This window comes from Mastomys coucha, unplaced genomic scaffold (genome assembly GCF_008632895.1).
Source record: "Mastomys coucha isolate ucsf_1 unplaced genomic scaffold, UCSF_Mcou_1 pScaffold13, whole genome shotgun sequence".
NCBI classification, from domain to species: Eukaryota; Metazoa; Chordata; class Mammalia; order Rodentia; family Muridae; genus Mastomys; species Mastomys coucha.
This window is the reverse complement of record NW_022196895.1, coordinates 70,898,710-70,915,878: the sequence shown is the minus strand read 5'-3', so window position 1 is coordinate 70,915,878 and position 17,169 is coordinate 70,898,710. Positions and strand designations below refer to the sequence as shown.

General features: G+C 43.4%; 1 protein-coding gene across 3 annotated transcripts in view; it reads right to left on the bottom strand.

Moving 5' to 3' along the window:
* Nucleotides 1–17,169, bottom strand: part of Dym (dymeclin) — a 265,175-nt gene that overhangs the window by 231,354 nt on the left and 16,652 nt on the right. For all 3 annotated transcript variants that reach the window (XM_031366051.1, XM_031366049.1, XM_031366050.1), the window contains exons 2-3: nt 11,170–11,360; nt 1,273–1,325 (exon numbers count right to left, since the gene is read on the bottom strand). In XM_031366051.1, the coding sequence (XP_031221911.1) occupies nt 1,273–1,325; nt 11,170–11,309 (193 nt within the window). In that variant the 5' untranslated portion in view covers nt 11,310–11,360. The remainder of the gene's footprint in view (nt 1–1,272; nt 1,326–11,169; nt 11,361–17,169) is intronic.

Below are 17,169 nucleotides of genomic sequence, written 5' to 3'. Positions count from 1 at the left end.
TTAAAATGTATTGCTTTGTTTTATAAATGAGTGTTTAGCCTGCACATTTATCTTTCCAACATGTGTATACCTGAGAAAGCCAGAAGACATATGGCCTCTGTAACTAACACCAGAGACTGTTGGGAGCTACCATGTGGGTGCTAGGAATTGAACCCAGGTGCTCTAAAAGAGCAGCTAGTACTCTTAACCACTGAGCCATCTCTCCGGCTCAATTTTACATATTTCTATCTATAGGTTATTACTTTCTCAAGGACAGATCCATATCTACTGGCTCAAATTCTTAGCTATAAGGAAATTATTGGAAATAACAAAGTACATGTAAAAAATTCTCCATTACACATCATGGCCAGTCTCTGGAATACAAAAGCTAAGAACTCAATAGAAGAGACTGTTTAGTCCAAAATTTACTTTTACTGCTGAAGAAAGCTCACAGGGTTTACATGTTCGGTGCAAAGTTCAAACCACGGCAGCCACGAGTGCACAGTCACTTTCTTGGCCAAGGGTTTCCAATGTAAACATAGATTCATGGAAGCTGTTGAACCAGAAGAGCAAACCCTGAAGAATACCGGCCTGAGCTGTCAGGACTCACCTTCATCAGACCCGGGAACTGTGTGTCTGTGTGAGCCTCTTGACACGTGCTCAAGAGTGTCAAAGATGGAGTTCTGCAGAATATACTTTTAAAAAACTAATGTGAGTCTGCCGTGGTGGTTGGGAAAGGTTTGGCCCCCATAAATTCATGTGTTTGAATGCTTGGCCACAGGGAGTGGCGCTATTATGAAGTGTAGCCTTGTTGGAATCAAGGAAGTAAGTCAGCGCAGGTGGGCGCTGAGGTCTCCTATGCTCAAGCTCCACCCAGTATGGACTCAGTCTCCTCCTGCTGCCTGTGGATCAATATGTAGAACTCTCAGGTCCTCCAGCTCCCTGCCTGTCTGGATGCTGCCATGTTCCTGTGTTGAAAATAATGGACTGAACCTCTGAAACTGTAAGCCAGCCCCAATCAAATGTCGTCCCTTATAAGGGTCCTTGCCTAAGCTAGGTGTCGGCCCCATGCCTGAAATCCCAGGAGCATCCACTACATCCACTACAGACAGAGACAAGGCACACTGACAAAACTGTACAAAGCGCCAAGGAGTCCAAGAAACAAATGAATTCCTATCACCACCACCATAATCAAGAATAACACTACTACGGTAATTCGACTCACGTTATACTATTAAAATTTTTCACAGAAAATTTTAAAAACTGCCTGGTTTCTGTCCCTTCCCACCTTACCCAAAGCCTGGCAAACTGAAAGGGTCGCCTCCTCCAACAGCTTCAACTCAGTGCTGTGAAGACAAAAGAAATGAAAAGTAATTTACACACAACACTAAATATGTATATACTAACAGAACGAATCCATTGGAAACATAAATCAGAACAAGAATATGGTTAACAAGGAAAACAATAAAACTAGTATATAAAACAAAGCTACTCAGCCTGGGCTACAGTGTAGACCCTGTCTCAATTCAATTTTCAGAGTAGTTAGGAAATTTACTCTAATTCACAAGAGTAGAGAGAATAGCTTGTAGAGCCCTATCTTTCAGGACCTGGGTAGGGTAAACCAAAGCAGAACAGAGCACGGACTGATCATGCCCTGCTAAGAGAAGTGATATAATGCTTAGAAGACATGTGTAGTTGGGATCTCAATACTGTCCAATAGTTGAGCAAAAGGCAGGAGTGGTGTTGTGTACCTGTTATTACCGGCATTCAGGCAGGAAGACTGCCGTGAGTTCAAGACTAACCTGGACTACATGAGCTCAACAGTGAATTTCAGAACAGCCTGAGCTACTCAAACAAACTGACCCTGTCTCAAACACAACAACAAAATTAAAACACACAAACAAAAAAAGTGAAAAAACGGGCAAGAAAAGAAAGAATACACATACAAGCTTCAGTGGTTTAGAGACACGGAAAAAAACAAAGGCAAGATGACACACACCTTAAACACCAAAGCTCTGGGAGGCAGAGGCAGGGGGATCTCTATGAGTTTGAAGCCAGCCTGGCCTACAAAACAAGCTGCAGGCCAGCCAGAGCTTCTTTCCTCTCATCCATCCACTTTCCAGTTTCCTACACTTCCCGGGCATTCAAGAATAAGATGCTTGGCGAGCTGCTTGACCTGGAGCTCCAGTGAGGTAGGAAGCAGCTAAGCTGGCTGGCCACTGTTGCAGCAGTTATAGGCACCCAGCACTTTTAAACAGATGAGCTCAGATGTTTTGGCAAGGGACAACGAACAAATCATTTGAAGTAAATACAAGTAAAATGGTACTGCACGAACATGCCAATGTTTCCAAGGCAATTACTGTCAGAAACCAAGTGTTTCTTAACAGACCCGGGGCACTGGAAATACGCCAAAAGGGACACGAGGCAGCAAACACTAATTCAGATCAAATAAAGGACAGCACACAGAATACTTCAGGCTCACGGCAGCAACTCCACATGTGCAGGACATTAAAAGATGGTTCAAATTCATAACTGCATAATCAAACCTTTGCTCCCAAACTAACCTCTACTAAACAACCCCCAGGGTCCTGAAGCAATCCTACCCTGATGCCACATCAGGCACCTTCTTGGATCACAGCCACCGTCAGTCCCTGACAGCAACAGTTACAGAAAGGACAGTCACAAGAAACAATCTTGCTATTTCTGGTGCCATGCCAACATACAACAAAACTGAAGAGACTGGAGGAGGGTGACAGAAAGTACTCCCTGTCCCCCAACCCCAAATCTCCTTACAGGGTTCTGACATTCTCTGGCCTCCTCAGGCACCAGGCACACATGTGGTCCACATACATACAAGTGCTACACATATATGCATGCAGGCAAAGCACTCACACCCATAAAACAAAAATACATTTGAAAGTATCTTTTAAAACAAGTAAAGTGTATCATGCATATAACACGTTATAAAAATTATTATCAAGCTGGGCAGTAAGGGCATACACCTTCAATCCCAGTACTCTAGAACTAGAGGCAGGTAGATACCTGAATTCTAGGCCAGCCTGGTCTACAAAGTGAGTTTTAGGACAGCCAAGGTTACTCAGCAAAAACCCTGTTTCAAAAAACAAAAACATCTAGATCATAATTACAATTGCACAAAACAATGTGAGTGATTAGAAATTAAAACCAATTTAAATATGACAAGGAAAGTGGCGCACTGACACGTGACTGATTGCCGTGGAACCATAAAGCCCCAGCATATTCAGGAGGCAAGCCTCGAAAGTACATATGTTCTTTCACTCACAGCTTCTGGTAATTCAGACTGGCTGTATTTTATCTTTTAGGCATACCAGTCCCATACACAAATGATACAACATGAAGATTTCATAGTTCAAACCTTTTAGAGAAAACAGATGTGCCAAAAGCTGTTGGGGAAATTACAAGAGAATTCTAAACAGATCTGTTAAGCAAACCACAGGTTTTTTTTACAAGACAAATACTAAAAATGTCATTGTCCCTTTCACTGAAAATTGTCACAGAATGTCTTCAAAATGGACACTTTACACTAATGTCGTTTTTGGCCTACAAAGTAGCTATTCTAACAAATATACAATCTTTGTCAGTTTAGGGCAAGGTAAATCAACAAGTGGTCATTCAGAAAGCCACAGGGGCATTTCTGAAGACTCCCCCTTACGTCGGCAAAGAGGGAATTACAGAAATCATTCACAAAACTAACAAGAATTAGCCCATTCAGTGGTTAAACTGAAGGAAGGTTAATGCTTTAAAAGAACATATTCATAGTAAAAAATTTAAAGGATAAAACTGCATATAAATTTATTGCAGAAAATTTTAATACATCAGGCAGAACCAAAAAGGTGTTTGTATGCGTGTGACTCATGCATGCTGCTGTTCAACTGCCCAAATCAAAGGCCTGGAACTATTACATGGTCAAAACTACAGCGAGCGCCACAGTGGGTCAGACTGCATTTACTTTTTAGGAAAATAGGAGAAGTTAATGGCTTTAAAATTCATATCTCAGCGCTGCCGAGAAAGCAATCAAGGGAGCAACGATGTTCTTGGCCCCTTACTTCAGCACTCTGACAATGCTTGCTGTCCCCCATTTAAGCATCTCACTTGTTTCTTTCAGTCAGATACTCCTGAGCTAATTCGGGGCTAGTCTTTTTTCTGTTTCTCAAGTGAGGAAACACATTTAGAATTTAACATCACTCAGCCAACTAACCCTAGTCAGGGAAGACACACTCCCCTCCAGCAAGGTAAAAACACTGGACAAGCCACCTGTCCCTTGCAGGCAAACCTGCCAATAGTGACACTGGAGCACAGGGTGTCTGTGGTGAGGTGTGAGACACGGCTTTGGCCAAGTGTGAACTGTGAATGGGTAACCTCCTAATCTTTTTCTTGAAGGCACTGGCTCATTTTAAAGCAGCTCTCTGGTTGTCGTGTGAAGCTCGGTTTGATGAGTCCACACATCCAAGAGGAGATAGTGGCACACGGCCAGCACCGGAACTCATCCCTGGCCACACGCGCACGCGCGCACGCGCGCACACACACAAAAACACACACACACACGTCTGGGTTATATGTGGCCCTTACCAGGTAGGTACTCACTGTATATGTACGACCTCCTAGGGCTCAGTGCTAAGAGACATAAGAACAGTAACGGAGGTGGAAACTGACTAGAAAGAGAGATGACAATCAGTCTAGCACTTGGAAATGAGAAAGACTTCATAAATAACTAATAAATTAACAATGTCCACATTAGCAAGGCCTCTTAGCAGAATGTTCTTATTTGTTATACTACAAGGAAAATCTCTGAGAAAAAACTTGAAGTGGTTAATTGGAACTCAGCAAAGCTAAGAAGTGGAGCCTCAGCGGGGCTGGAGTGAGCGGGGCCGGCAGAGGTCCTGAGTTCAATTCCCAGCAGCTACACACATGATAGCTCATGGCCATCTGTACAGCTACAGTGTACTCATACACATAAAATAAATGAATATAAATCATTAAAAAAAAAAAGAAGAAGTGGAGCCTCTTTGTGAATAACAAAGTGAAGTTTGAGCCAGTCACCAGTGGCACACATTACATGACGCTGTAGGACAGGAAACCTCTCTGTGTATAACAAAGTGAAGGTTTGAGCCAGTCACCAGTGGCACACATTACATGACGCTGTAGGACAGGAAACTTCTCTGTGTATAACAAAGTGAAGTTTGAGCCAGTCACCAGTGGCACACATTACATGACGCTGTAGGACAGGAAACCTCTCTGTGTATAACAAAGTGAAGGTTTGAGCCAGTCACCAGTGGCACACATTACATGATGCTGTAGGACAGGAAACTTCTCTGTGTATAACAAAGTGAAGTTTGAGCCAGTCACCAATGGCACACATTACATGACGCTGTAGGACAGGAAACTTCTCTGTGTATAACAAAGTGAAGGTTGAGCCAGTCACCAATGGCACACATTACATGATGCTGTAGGACAGGAAACCCAGTGCAGGCAAACTCCTTGGCAGAGAAGCAGCGGCTCCCAAGGAGCAGTGAGGCAAGTCTGTACTATTTAATGGGCCCGGCACCCTGTCTCATATAGAAGAAAGACCCTGGAAATAGAGACTGGGGACAGAATGCAAAGACACTGATTCAAAAAACTTATGTAACAGTAATACAACACACACACACACACACACACACACACACACACACGATTTTTCTCAGATTTTTGTAAAAAAAAAAATTGAAAGTAGAATGTGGTATTTTAGACATGACTACTTTAACCTTTGTTTTTGTATTTTATAACCTTTCTATAATTAAAGATTACTTAAATATTTTTTAAAAATTTTTACTGGTGAACTCAGTCTTAAAGAAGTCATCTACATGGTGGTGCATGCCTTTAATTCCAGCACTTGGAAGGCAGAGGCAGGTGGATTTCTGAGTTCGAGGCCAGCCTGGTCTACAGAGTGAGTTCCAGGACAGCCAGGGCTACACAGAGAAACCCTGTCTCCAAAAACCAAAAAAAAAAAAAAAAAGAGAAGTCATCTACTTACACAATGAGAAATGCATAAAAACCTGGTTATAAGGAAATTTATCATACTTCTATTTTTTATTAATGAAAAATGAGAAGCCAGTGACGTGGGCAACATTAAATAATGTAAGGCTATTCACTAGGCAGCCCAACCCCCTGAGCAGAAAAGACTATAAGGGAGCAGTGTAAATATGATGAAAGCATTTTAATGGACACAAAAAGCACACACAGTCCACGAACCCTGGTTCGTCTTGACTGCTATTAAACATTTTCCCTTTCTTAGCCCCCCCCACACACTGTACGTGTAGGTTTTGACCTGAGCATGCCGTCCTGCCAGAACTGCCGTTCTGCCTAATCTCAGCGCCATCTAGTGCCCAGTGTGAAGAATAGTTCTCACGATTTCGTAAAGGCTGCCTTCAGGATGGCAGCTGTAGGAAGGCATGATGGCAGCAGATGGCAGCAGCTGCAGGCAACCACACTCCAGCAGGGTCTGTGCTCATGCTTGAAACAGCTCAACAACTAATTCCCAACAGTCACATGACCCACAGGTATGAAGACTCATGTCTGTGATCCCAACACTTGGGAGGCTAAAGCAAGAGGATTGAGAGTTTCAGGCTAGCCTGGGCTACATAGCAAGACCCTTTGTTTAAGGAAAGAAAGAAAGAAAGAAAGAAAGAAAGAAAGAAAGAAAGAAAGAAAGAAAGAAAGAAAGAAAGAAAGGAGGGAAGGAGGGAGGGAGGGAGGGAGGGAGGGAGGGAGGGAGGGAGGGAAGGAGGGAGAGAAAGAAGAAAGGAAGGAAGGAAAGAAGGAAGGAAGAAGGAGGGAGGGAGAGGGATGGAGGGAAAGAGGGAAGAAAGGAAGACAGTCTTATGGCTTCCAACTGAAAAGAAGTGAAGTGTACATCAGAAAGCTAGTTGGATTTGCGTTCATTCTTCAGTTTCCACTTTTAAGTCAGTCCTTGTTTCTGACCTAAGATTAATTTCCTTAAAGAAAAGGAGAGTGTGGCCTGTCAAACTCTATGGCAGAGCTCTCATCCAGTGGGTCAAGACCCCATGAGGAGTGGGGGTCCAACAACCCTTTCATGGGGGTATCAGTTACTTACATTACGATTCACAATAGTAGCAAAACTAAAGTTATGAAGTACCAACAAAAATAACTTTATATAAGGTTGGGGCCACCAGAGCATGAGGTGTTGAATTAAAGCTGCATTAGGAAGGCTGAGAACCACCGCCCTATGGGAATGCGTTTCACCAAATCCATCCAACAGCAGCCCACATGGATCCTACCTCCTCAGCTTTCTAAAGTGTGCCAAAAGTAAGCAACAGGTGACAGCCACAGCTGTGCTTCACTTCCTGCCCAAGCAGCCTCATCGGGTCACTGTGAAGCCCTCTCACAAGCCCTGACACAGCCGACGGCCACACTTGCCACTCACTCTCGCAACACAACCGACAGGCTAACACAAGCCATTTTGTCAAAAGGGCCTCAGATTACACGAACTCTCTCCTGCCCACTTGTGTGCCGTCATTCACTGCCATACTAAATGAAAAAACAGGGGGCTGGTGAGATGGCTCAGCGGGTAAGAGCACTGACTGCTCTTCCGAAGGTCCTGAGTTCGGATCCCAGCAACCACATGGTGGCTCACAACCACCCGTAATGAGATCTGACTCCCTCTTCTGGTGCATCTGATGACAACTACAGTGTGCTTACATATAATAAATAAATAAATCTTTAAAAAAAAAAAAAGAAAAAAGAAAAACCAAGACACTGAAAACAACCCAACGGCCACACTGACTTACTCCACCATTATATGCTTTGCCCCACCAAAAGGAATGCTAAGGCTTAATAATATACAGAAGGCTCTTCAAAATACAATCAATTCAAAACATGGTCACACGGCCTTTAATTGGTAGGCAGAGGCAGGAGGATATCTATGAGCTGGAGGCTAGCCTGGTCTGGTTTCAGAATTGCCAAGGCTACACAGAGACACTGTCCTGAAAAACCAAAGGAGGGGAAAAGTATGTGAGATTCATGTATTTTGGTCAAAAATTAGGGTGATATATGTGCATGCAGAAGAATATTCGAGCAAACTGAAAATGGTTACGTCTGGGGAAGAGAATCTGGAGAAGAGAATCGGGCACAGAAGAGGGACAAAGGAAGACAAACACCATTTTACAACTTTCATACCCCTTGGAGGCTAAACCACAAAAACGCATGTTTGAGTAAAAACGGAAGTAAAATTTTAACTTTTTACTTCCAACTACAGACATCATGGTCAACACTTTTATAATCATTCTCTGACACACACAGCCCACGGGCCCTAGAGCAGATACAGCTGTACCATCCACCTTCTTTGGGGCTGTTCTTATTTCTGTTCCTTTCAAACAGTTTCCAGAATCTTGTAGAACCTTCCAGAACCATCCCTGTCCACCTAGCACACCCATACTGCCGCTTTTCCACCCATCTGCAGCGTGGGTGTCTGACTTTACATCTGAACTGACTTTCACTCTTTATTTAGTTGAGCTGTGTTTCAGAAAGATAAAAACTTTCTTGTCAACAAATAATATTTATTGAATGACAGTATCACAAGATGATATACTCAGAATATCAAGTAAGATGAAGGAGTACCCATGCCCCCTCTGGATAAAATCCTTAATAAATATTAGAACAAAATTTAAATAGCTTAACATTTTGTAAAAACTCTCAAATCTTCCAGCCTCCTCCCCTCGCCACTCCTCAGTTCTCCATGTTCTTCTAGCTTGGGTGTGACATTTCTGGAATGTACATGCTCACCTGCACTTCCATAATTATCTTTGTCACACTTCACTCTCTATTATAAACCCTTTCAGAGGACACGGCACCATCTTCCTAGTCCACCATAAAGGCCTGATACACAAATGGTAGAATACAACACGCAAGAGTGCTCTGGTCCTGCAACTCTAAATGATGACCACGGTGCACACGTTATGAACATGCTCACACACACTCACTTCCACACCAGCATATTCAGATACCTACAAATCAAAATATGGTAAATACTGATTTATTCTGCATTTTACCACCATTGTGTACTTTAGAAACCTGTATAAAACCAACCACACAAACAGTTGATAAAGTTGTTGTTAAGGAAAATGAAAAGGGAGCCAAGGAGACGGTTCAGTCAATAAAGGCTTACTTGAGGATGCGGGTCCAACACAGATGCTATCTAAAAAACCCAGGAGTTATGGCACACTCCTTCAATCCCAGCACTGGGGAGGTGGGACCAGGTGGAGCCCTGAGGCTCACCAGTCAGCCAGCTTTACCTAATCAACAACTTTAAGCTACACAAGAGACTCCAACTCCAAAAACAAATAAGATGGATGGCACCTGAGGAATGACTCCGAAGGCTGACCTCTGACCTCTACACTCATGAGCACACATGTACAACACACCTACACACACATGCACACACATCCATCAACTGGCTAGACTGGCTGACCAGCAAGCTCTGGGGTCATCTGTCTCCATCCTGCCTCACAGTAGAGTCACAGGCGCAAACATTTTGGTTTTTTGAGACAGGGTCTTACTGTCTCAAAAAATCCTGGCTGGCCTGAAACTCACTAAGTAACCAGTATGGCTTTAAACTTACAGAGATCCACATACCTCTGCTACCCAGGTACCACCACACCCAGCAGATTTTGTCCTTGTATTAGCATGGGTGCTAAGGACCCAAACCTAAGTCCTCCCACGTGCAGGGAAGGTACTTTACTAGGTCCTCTAGATGAGCAGTAAGCATCCTTAACCACTGGGCATCTCTCCTGCCCCATGTTGGTTTGGGGTTTGAGACAGGTCTTACTGTATAACCCAGGCTGTACAGTCCCTAGCAATCGTCCTACCTCTGTTTCAATAATTTACTTCAAAATGCTTTAAAAAAAAAAAAAAAGACAGAGAGAAACCAGGCATGGTGATACGACCTGTGAGCCCAGCAATGGGGAAGCAGAGGCAGGAACATCAAGCGTTTAAGGTCACTGGCTGCTACATTGAGAATTTGGAGCCAGCCTGTGCTACAAGAGACCCTGCCTTAAACAAACAAATAGTCAAGGTTTCATAATGAGATCCTGTCTCAAAAATTAAAAGCTCCACCAATACAGAAATAGTGGAAATGTCCTTAGATAATGAATTAACAGAGAAAATGTACATTCACACGGCAGAATCTGAATAACAAAAAGGCATGAGAAGCACGTGGTCCTTACCCATGACCATCTGTAAAAGAAGCAGGCCACAAAAGACCACGATTCCACTTAGAAACAGCTAGAACGCTCAAGCTTGCTAATGCTGGCGGGACAGAAGGGAGAAATAGGAAGTGACTCTGAATGGGCACAGGATGGAGTCCCTTCAAATGATTATCTGAAGCTGTCCTGGTGCTGCATAACTCAGAGACTATACACAAAATTACAACAGGGAAATGATATGTGGCTCATAGTAAAAAAAAAAAAAAAAAAAAAAAAAAAAAAATCAGCTTCTACTGTGGCTATAAAGTGTCACAAATACAGAGGTGTAAAACAATCAAAATGTATTATGCTACAGTTGTGCAGGGTAGACGCCTAACAACAGTTCCCCAAGCAGAAACCAGAAAGTCAGCAAGTAACAAAAAGTCAGGCACAGAAGAAGAAACCCTGTCCCTGTCCCTCCGAGTTCCACCCCGGAAGCTGCTCCTGTATCAAGGTTCATCATTCCACTTCAAAGACTTCATAGTAGAGAAAAATTTGTATGCATGTAAAAAATATACTCTGTGCTGCGAGCTAACAAAACATTAGAAAGTCTAAATGTCCATTAATAGAGAGCTGATTAAATGTGTTTAAAGGCTACTCTGTAGGCATTAGAAATAAACTTAACCCGAGGAGAAGGGAAGTACAATGCTATCGTCTGTATGGAACAAACTTGTAAGACTAAATGGGTTGTATGGAAATAACTTCACACTACCTCTGGAGATACAGAAGAACTGCTGCTGGCAAATGTCGCTGGATAAGGGATACAGAACCATAAGACAAAACCCCATTTCCTACCTTCTGGACTTTCTGCTGATGCACACAGCAAGCAGAGCATAGCCCACTGGGAGTAGCATAATGATAGTGCAGGCCCCTGGCCTCCATCACAATTTCCAGGCTCCGGGAAGTGTCTTACCTGCTGGTTGGTGCAGGGAAAGAAAATGAAAAGAGCTGATTCCAGAAGGGGTCGTTTTCAGAGATAGACTCGGGGCCTGACAGTTTTTTTAAGTACTCGTTTTTCGGAAGGTCACTGATCTTGCTGCTGTTTGATCCCATCTTCTATGTGGTAGGCAGCTCCTCCTCACATGGGCATTTCCACAAGACAATCTATGAAAAAAGGAAAGACTATTCAAAGTGTTCAAATAAACAGCACACCGTTTATAGCACTGAGCGAGACAGATGTAGAAAATTGACCCTCCTTTACAGGTACACTTGCAAGTACACTGGACCTCAGGTACGAACTCCCAAAGGAGGAAATGGGATTACAATCTATCTGAGCCAATAGAAACACACAAGTGTCAATCACTGCAGACGGCCACATGTTAAGATGAGGAGACACTGAGCTTACGAGCACCTGCTGCTCCAGCCAAAGTGCCAGGTTCGGTCCCAGCACCCAGGTAGGGCAGCTCACAGATGCCAGTGACTCCATCTCCATGGCAACCAGGGTCCTCTTTTGGCTTCTGTGGACATCTGCCCATATGTGTGCACACACTTACAGGGAAGCACACATTCATGTGAGTAAAAACATAATAAACCTTTTTCAAAAAAAAATTAAAAATAAAAAAGGTGAGCCTAACTCAGCCCAAGAAAATCTCTCAAAGCAAACTGCCAATAATACTAATTTGCTAGTTACTAAGAATAGTCTGGAAATGAAGTTCTCATAAATAGGGCAACAGTGCTAAAGAAATATAGTCTAGGGCTGGTGAAGTGGCTCAGTGGGTAAGAGCACCGTCTGCTCTTCCGAAGGTCCTGAGTTCAAATCCCAGCAACCACATGGTGGCTCACAACCACCCATAATGAAATCTGATGCCCTCTTCTGGTGTCTGAAGACAGCTACAGTGTACTCATTTATAATAATAAATAAATCTTTAAAAAAACAAAAAAAAAGAAATACAGTCTAAATGCCAAAGCACAAAAGAGGAAGTAAGTAAAAAAAAAACAAAAAACTCCCATGTGCTCACAGTACTAACCCCCAGTGCTCGCAGTACTAACCCCCAGTACTAACCCCCAGTGCTCGCAGTACTTTCTAAGGGAAAGGAGGTTGTCCCATCCTGATTCTAGTCAGAGCTCTCAATTCCAAAGAAATGGCATCTCACTGCAGAGACGTCACGCGTACATGAGACAATGAGCAAGCGAATAGCAGTTAAACACAAGTGCACACACTATTTTGATACAGCTAACACAGACTTAATGATTAGTCAAAAAAGTTAAAGACGGCCTCTGCATTTTAATAAAGGGGAGAGGTCACCAAGGACATAAACAAGGGAGTACAGAGATGCTGCCCCTAGCCCAGAACCCAGGTTCATTTCCTAGCACCTCCACAGTGGCTCACAATCGTCTGTAACTCCAGTTCCAGAGGTTCTGATGCCTTCTCCCTCCACAGATACTACAAGCACAGAGCGAGGACATATATGCAGGCAAAACTCCATATACATGAAGTAAAATCTTTTTTAAAAAAGCAACCATTGTAATTATGTATAGTAACAAATATTAGATTTCCCAACTGACACACACACACACACACATACCAAACCACTAAGGAACAAACAAACTCAGATCTATCCTGTTTGACTAACTAGTGGGAGGTTTCAATACCCTGCCCCCATCTTTAGGTCACTGAAAATAAAAAGAACTAAAAAACCTCATTGTTAAACCTCACCGTACATCAACTGAACTTAAGAGACATTGCACCACAGAGCCTTACAGCCAATAGATTCAGAATGCGTGTCCTGCGCAGCAGCACAGGAACGTCTCCAACCTCAACCACACGCTAGGCCACAAAACAAGTTGGGTCAAATACAGAAGAACAGAAATAATTGCTTCCATTCCGTCTCATCACAGTGGGATAAAACTAGAAGTAAGCAGTAAGTAAAGCTACAGGAAACACCCAAGCTTGTGAAGAGTCCACAGCACACTAATGAGTAACTGAGTCACTAAGAAAACCACAAGATACATTTAAAAAGGCATCGAAGCAGGGTGGATGACAATATATGGCACTTACTGAAGATAAACCAAGATCAGACAAGCAAATGAAACAGACCCATAACCACTACTGAAACAGAAGAACTAAAAAGTCTCTCAACCAGAAAAGCCCAGGGCTAATGGATTCAGCACAGAATTCTACCAGATTTTCAAAGAATTAACACCTTTTCAAAGAATTAATACTCAAATTATTCCACAAACCAGAACTAAAGGAACACTGCCTAATTCTTTTACAAGTCCATAATTACCCCACCAAAAGCACACAAAGACCCAACAAAGGTAGAAAACAACAGACCAATGTCCCTTTTGAACATAGATGCAAATATTCTCAATATAACACTTACAAACTAAGAACACATCAAATTTTATATATCAAATAGGCTTCATGCCAGAAATGCAGGAACTGTTTAATGTAACATAATGGACTAAAAGACAAAAACCACATGGTCATCTCATTAGATACAGAAAAGGCCTTTGACAAAATCCAACATCCCTTCATGATAAAAGTCCTGAAAAGACTATAAATATAAGGGATATACCCCAACATAATAAAGATGATACACAGCAAGTCCCAAATCAGCGTCAACTTAAATGATGAGAAACTCAGGCATTTTCACTAACATCAAGAATAAGAAAGGGTGTCCATGTTGGCAGCAGGGCCTCCAAAACCCGTGGTGTCACACTGGCAGGCCTCACAGACCTACTGCAAGGCAACAGCCACCATATTCCCAGAATCCATTGGGCTCACCTCCCACCTACACCTGTGGCCACCACGTCACCACCCATATATATATATGGGGACTGCTCCTCCCTCGCTCTCTCCCCCCTTCTTCTCTTTCCATCACCACCCCATCTCTCTCTCCCAATTAAACCTCTTACACATGGAACTGTTTGGGCGTAGTGTGGTGTGTCCTGACACAAGCCACCGTTCAAACACATCAGTCCATTCTCTCCATACCTCTTCAACAGAGGACTTGAAATCTTAGCTATACAATAAGACAACGGAAGACCAAGAGGAACAGATAGGAAAGAATGGAGTCAATGTATCTGTGATGGTTTGAATATGCTCAGCCCAGGGAGTGGCACTATTTGGAGGTGTGGCAGGTGTGGCCTTATTGGAGTATGTGTGTCACTGTGGGAGTGGGCTTTAAGACCCTCATCCTAGCTGCTTGGAAGCCAGTATTCTGCTAGCAGCCTTCAGATGAAGATGTAGAACTCTCAGCTCCTCCTGCACCATGCCTGCCTGGATGCTGCCATGCTCCTGCCTTGGTGATAATGGACTGAAGCTCTGAACCTGTAAGCCAGCCCCTATTAAATGTTGTCCTTTGTAAGACTTGGCTTTGTCATAGTGTCTGTTCACAGCAGTAAAATCCTAACTGAGACAGTATCTTTATTTGAAGATGATACGATTTTATACATAAAACACTAAAAAAAAAAAAAAAAGCCTTAGAGCTCCGTGTGGTGGCACATGCCTTTAATCCCAGGCCAACCTGGACTACAAAGCAAAGTTCAGGACAGCCCAGCTTAGGCAGCGAAGGAAACCAAACCAATGAAAACAGAAAGCTGGTGAAGAAATATTTGAAGGAAACAAATATTTGAATGTTCTAGCCCCTGCAAGCAGCAGAACTTGGCAGCTTCAGCCATATCATTCTGGCTTTAGAGTCAAGGATGGAAGATGGGGGTTATGGAACCTCCTCTATGACTAACCAAAGCCACCAGGCCAAGCATGTGCCAAGGGTGTCCCTGCATGGAGGCTCAGAGAGGCTATTATAAAGGTAAAGCCTGGATTTTGTTGAAGACCCTGAGATGCTAGAGATGTCAGAGTCATGGGATACCTGCCAAGGAAAGCTGCTAATAGCGAATGGAACCAGCCAAGAGAAAGAGTGTTTTGCAGTCAACAAAGCTGAAAGGAGCTGGGGATCTGAAGAGCGCTTTGACATGAGACGTGGATTTGCAGAGTTTGCTGGGTTTTGGTCTTGCTTTGGTCCAATACTTCCTCACTGAGCTCCCTTCCCTACCTTTTGGAAAGGTGATGTGTATCCTGTGCTATTAAATGTTGGAAATACATGATCTGCTTTTTGATTTTGACTTTACAGGAGATCACAGTTAAGAGATTGCATGAATCTCAGAAGAGACTCTGATCTTCAAACTTTTAAACATTGTTGAGACTGTGATAGACAGACTATGGGGACTTTTGAAGTTGGACTAAATTCATTTTGCCTTATGTTATGGTTACAAGCCTATGGGGGCCAGGGTATGGGGGTAGAGTATAATGTGGTGGTTTGAATGGGTTTGGCCTACATAGACTCATGTGTTTGAATGCTTGATCATAGGGTGTTGGGGTTGGTCTGATGCTGCTATGTATTCAAATGCTAAATACTGCCTCCCACAGTCTGGTTATCCCTGATGAGGTATCCTCACATACACCAAGTGATGCTGTATAACCCTGCTCCCTGAGTTAATAGGCCAATAAAAGGCTAAAGCCTGTGACTGGGCTGTAGACAGAGGTAGGCAGGTTTTCAGTTACCTGGCTGGGGTCTCAGATACAGACTGAAAGAGAAAGGAGATGGAACGAAGGAGGAGGAAGCCACCATGAGAGGAGACAGATCATAAACACACGGCCAAGAGAAACCACAAGTAACAAGGGACGGATGGCTAGGATGGAAGTTAAACAGCTTCAAAACCACAGCTTGTAAAAAAAAAAAAAAAAAATACCTGGATTGTGTGTCTTTTATACAGGCTAGCTAGACTGTAAGAATTTATTTTACAAAGAGAGTGATGTTATTAGGAGGTCTGGCCTTGTTAGAAGACAAGGCTCACTTCGGGTGGGCGTTCAGGTCTCAGAAGCTCAAGTCTGGCCAGTATGTCTGAGTCTCCTCCTGTTGCTTGCGGATCAGGATGCAGAACTCCCAGCTCCTCCTCCAGAACCATGTCTGCCTGCGTGCCACCATGCTTCCTGCCATGGCAGTAACGGGCTAAGCCTCTGACACTGTAAGCCAGCCCTGATAAAATGTTTTGCTTTATCAGAGCTGCTGTGGTCATGGGGTCTCTTCACAGCAATAAAACCCTAAGACGGTGGGTATGGATACATACACAGTGAGTGCGCGCGCACACACACACACACACACACACACACACACACACACACACACACGAGCATACAGGCACACACATATATAAACAACCTATGGAGATCCATGATGACCAGTAAGACTGAAACAGCAATAAAAACCTCTTGCAATAAAAACTGTCCCAGGAAAGCAAACACGAGATGAGACAGAGTCCCTGCTGAATCCTACCAAACCTTTCAAGAAATGCCAGAGCGCCGCTCCTCAACCTGTGGCAGTCTTCGTGGGAGGGAAGGAAAGTCCCCAGACAGCCTAAGCCAGCCCTATCCTGATACCACACAGATGCGCAACAAGGACAGAAACTGTAGAGCAACTTAAGAAATTCTCAATAGAATTCTGGCAAGTCGGATTCAAGTACACATCCACCATGACCAAGCTGTCTTAGCTGTTTTACTTACTTTCTGTGCTATGGTCAAACACTGACCAGGAATGGAGGAAAAAAAAAGTAGAAAACAAACAGACAAAATCTAGCCAGGCAGTGGTGGCACGTGCCTTTAATTCCAGCACTTGGGAGGCAGAGGCAGGCAGACCTTTGTGAGTTCGAGGCCAGCCTGGCCTACAAAGCAAGTTCTAGGACAAGTAGGGCTACAGAGAGAAAATCTGCTTATAAAAAATAACTAAATAAACGAATACAAATTAAGAAAACAAAAACACTAACCAAAACAACCTTGGGGAGGTACAGGGTTCTTTCACTATCATTACAGTCATCATTGAGGGAAATCAAGGCAGGAGTTAGGGCCCATAGAGCAGCAGTTCTCAACCTGGGTGCCCACGACCCCTTGTCGATCTCTATCAGATGTCTTGCA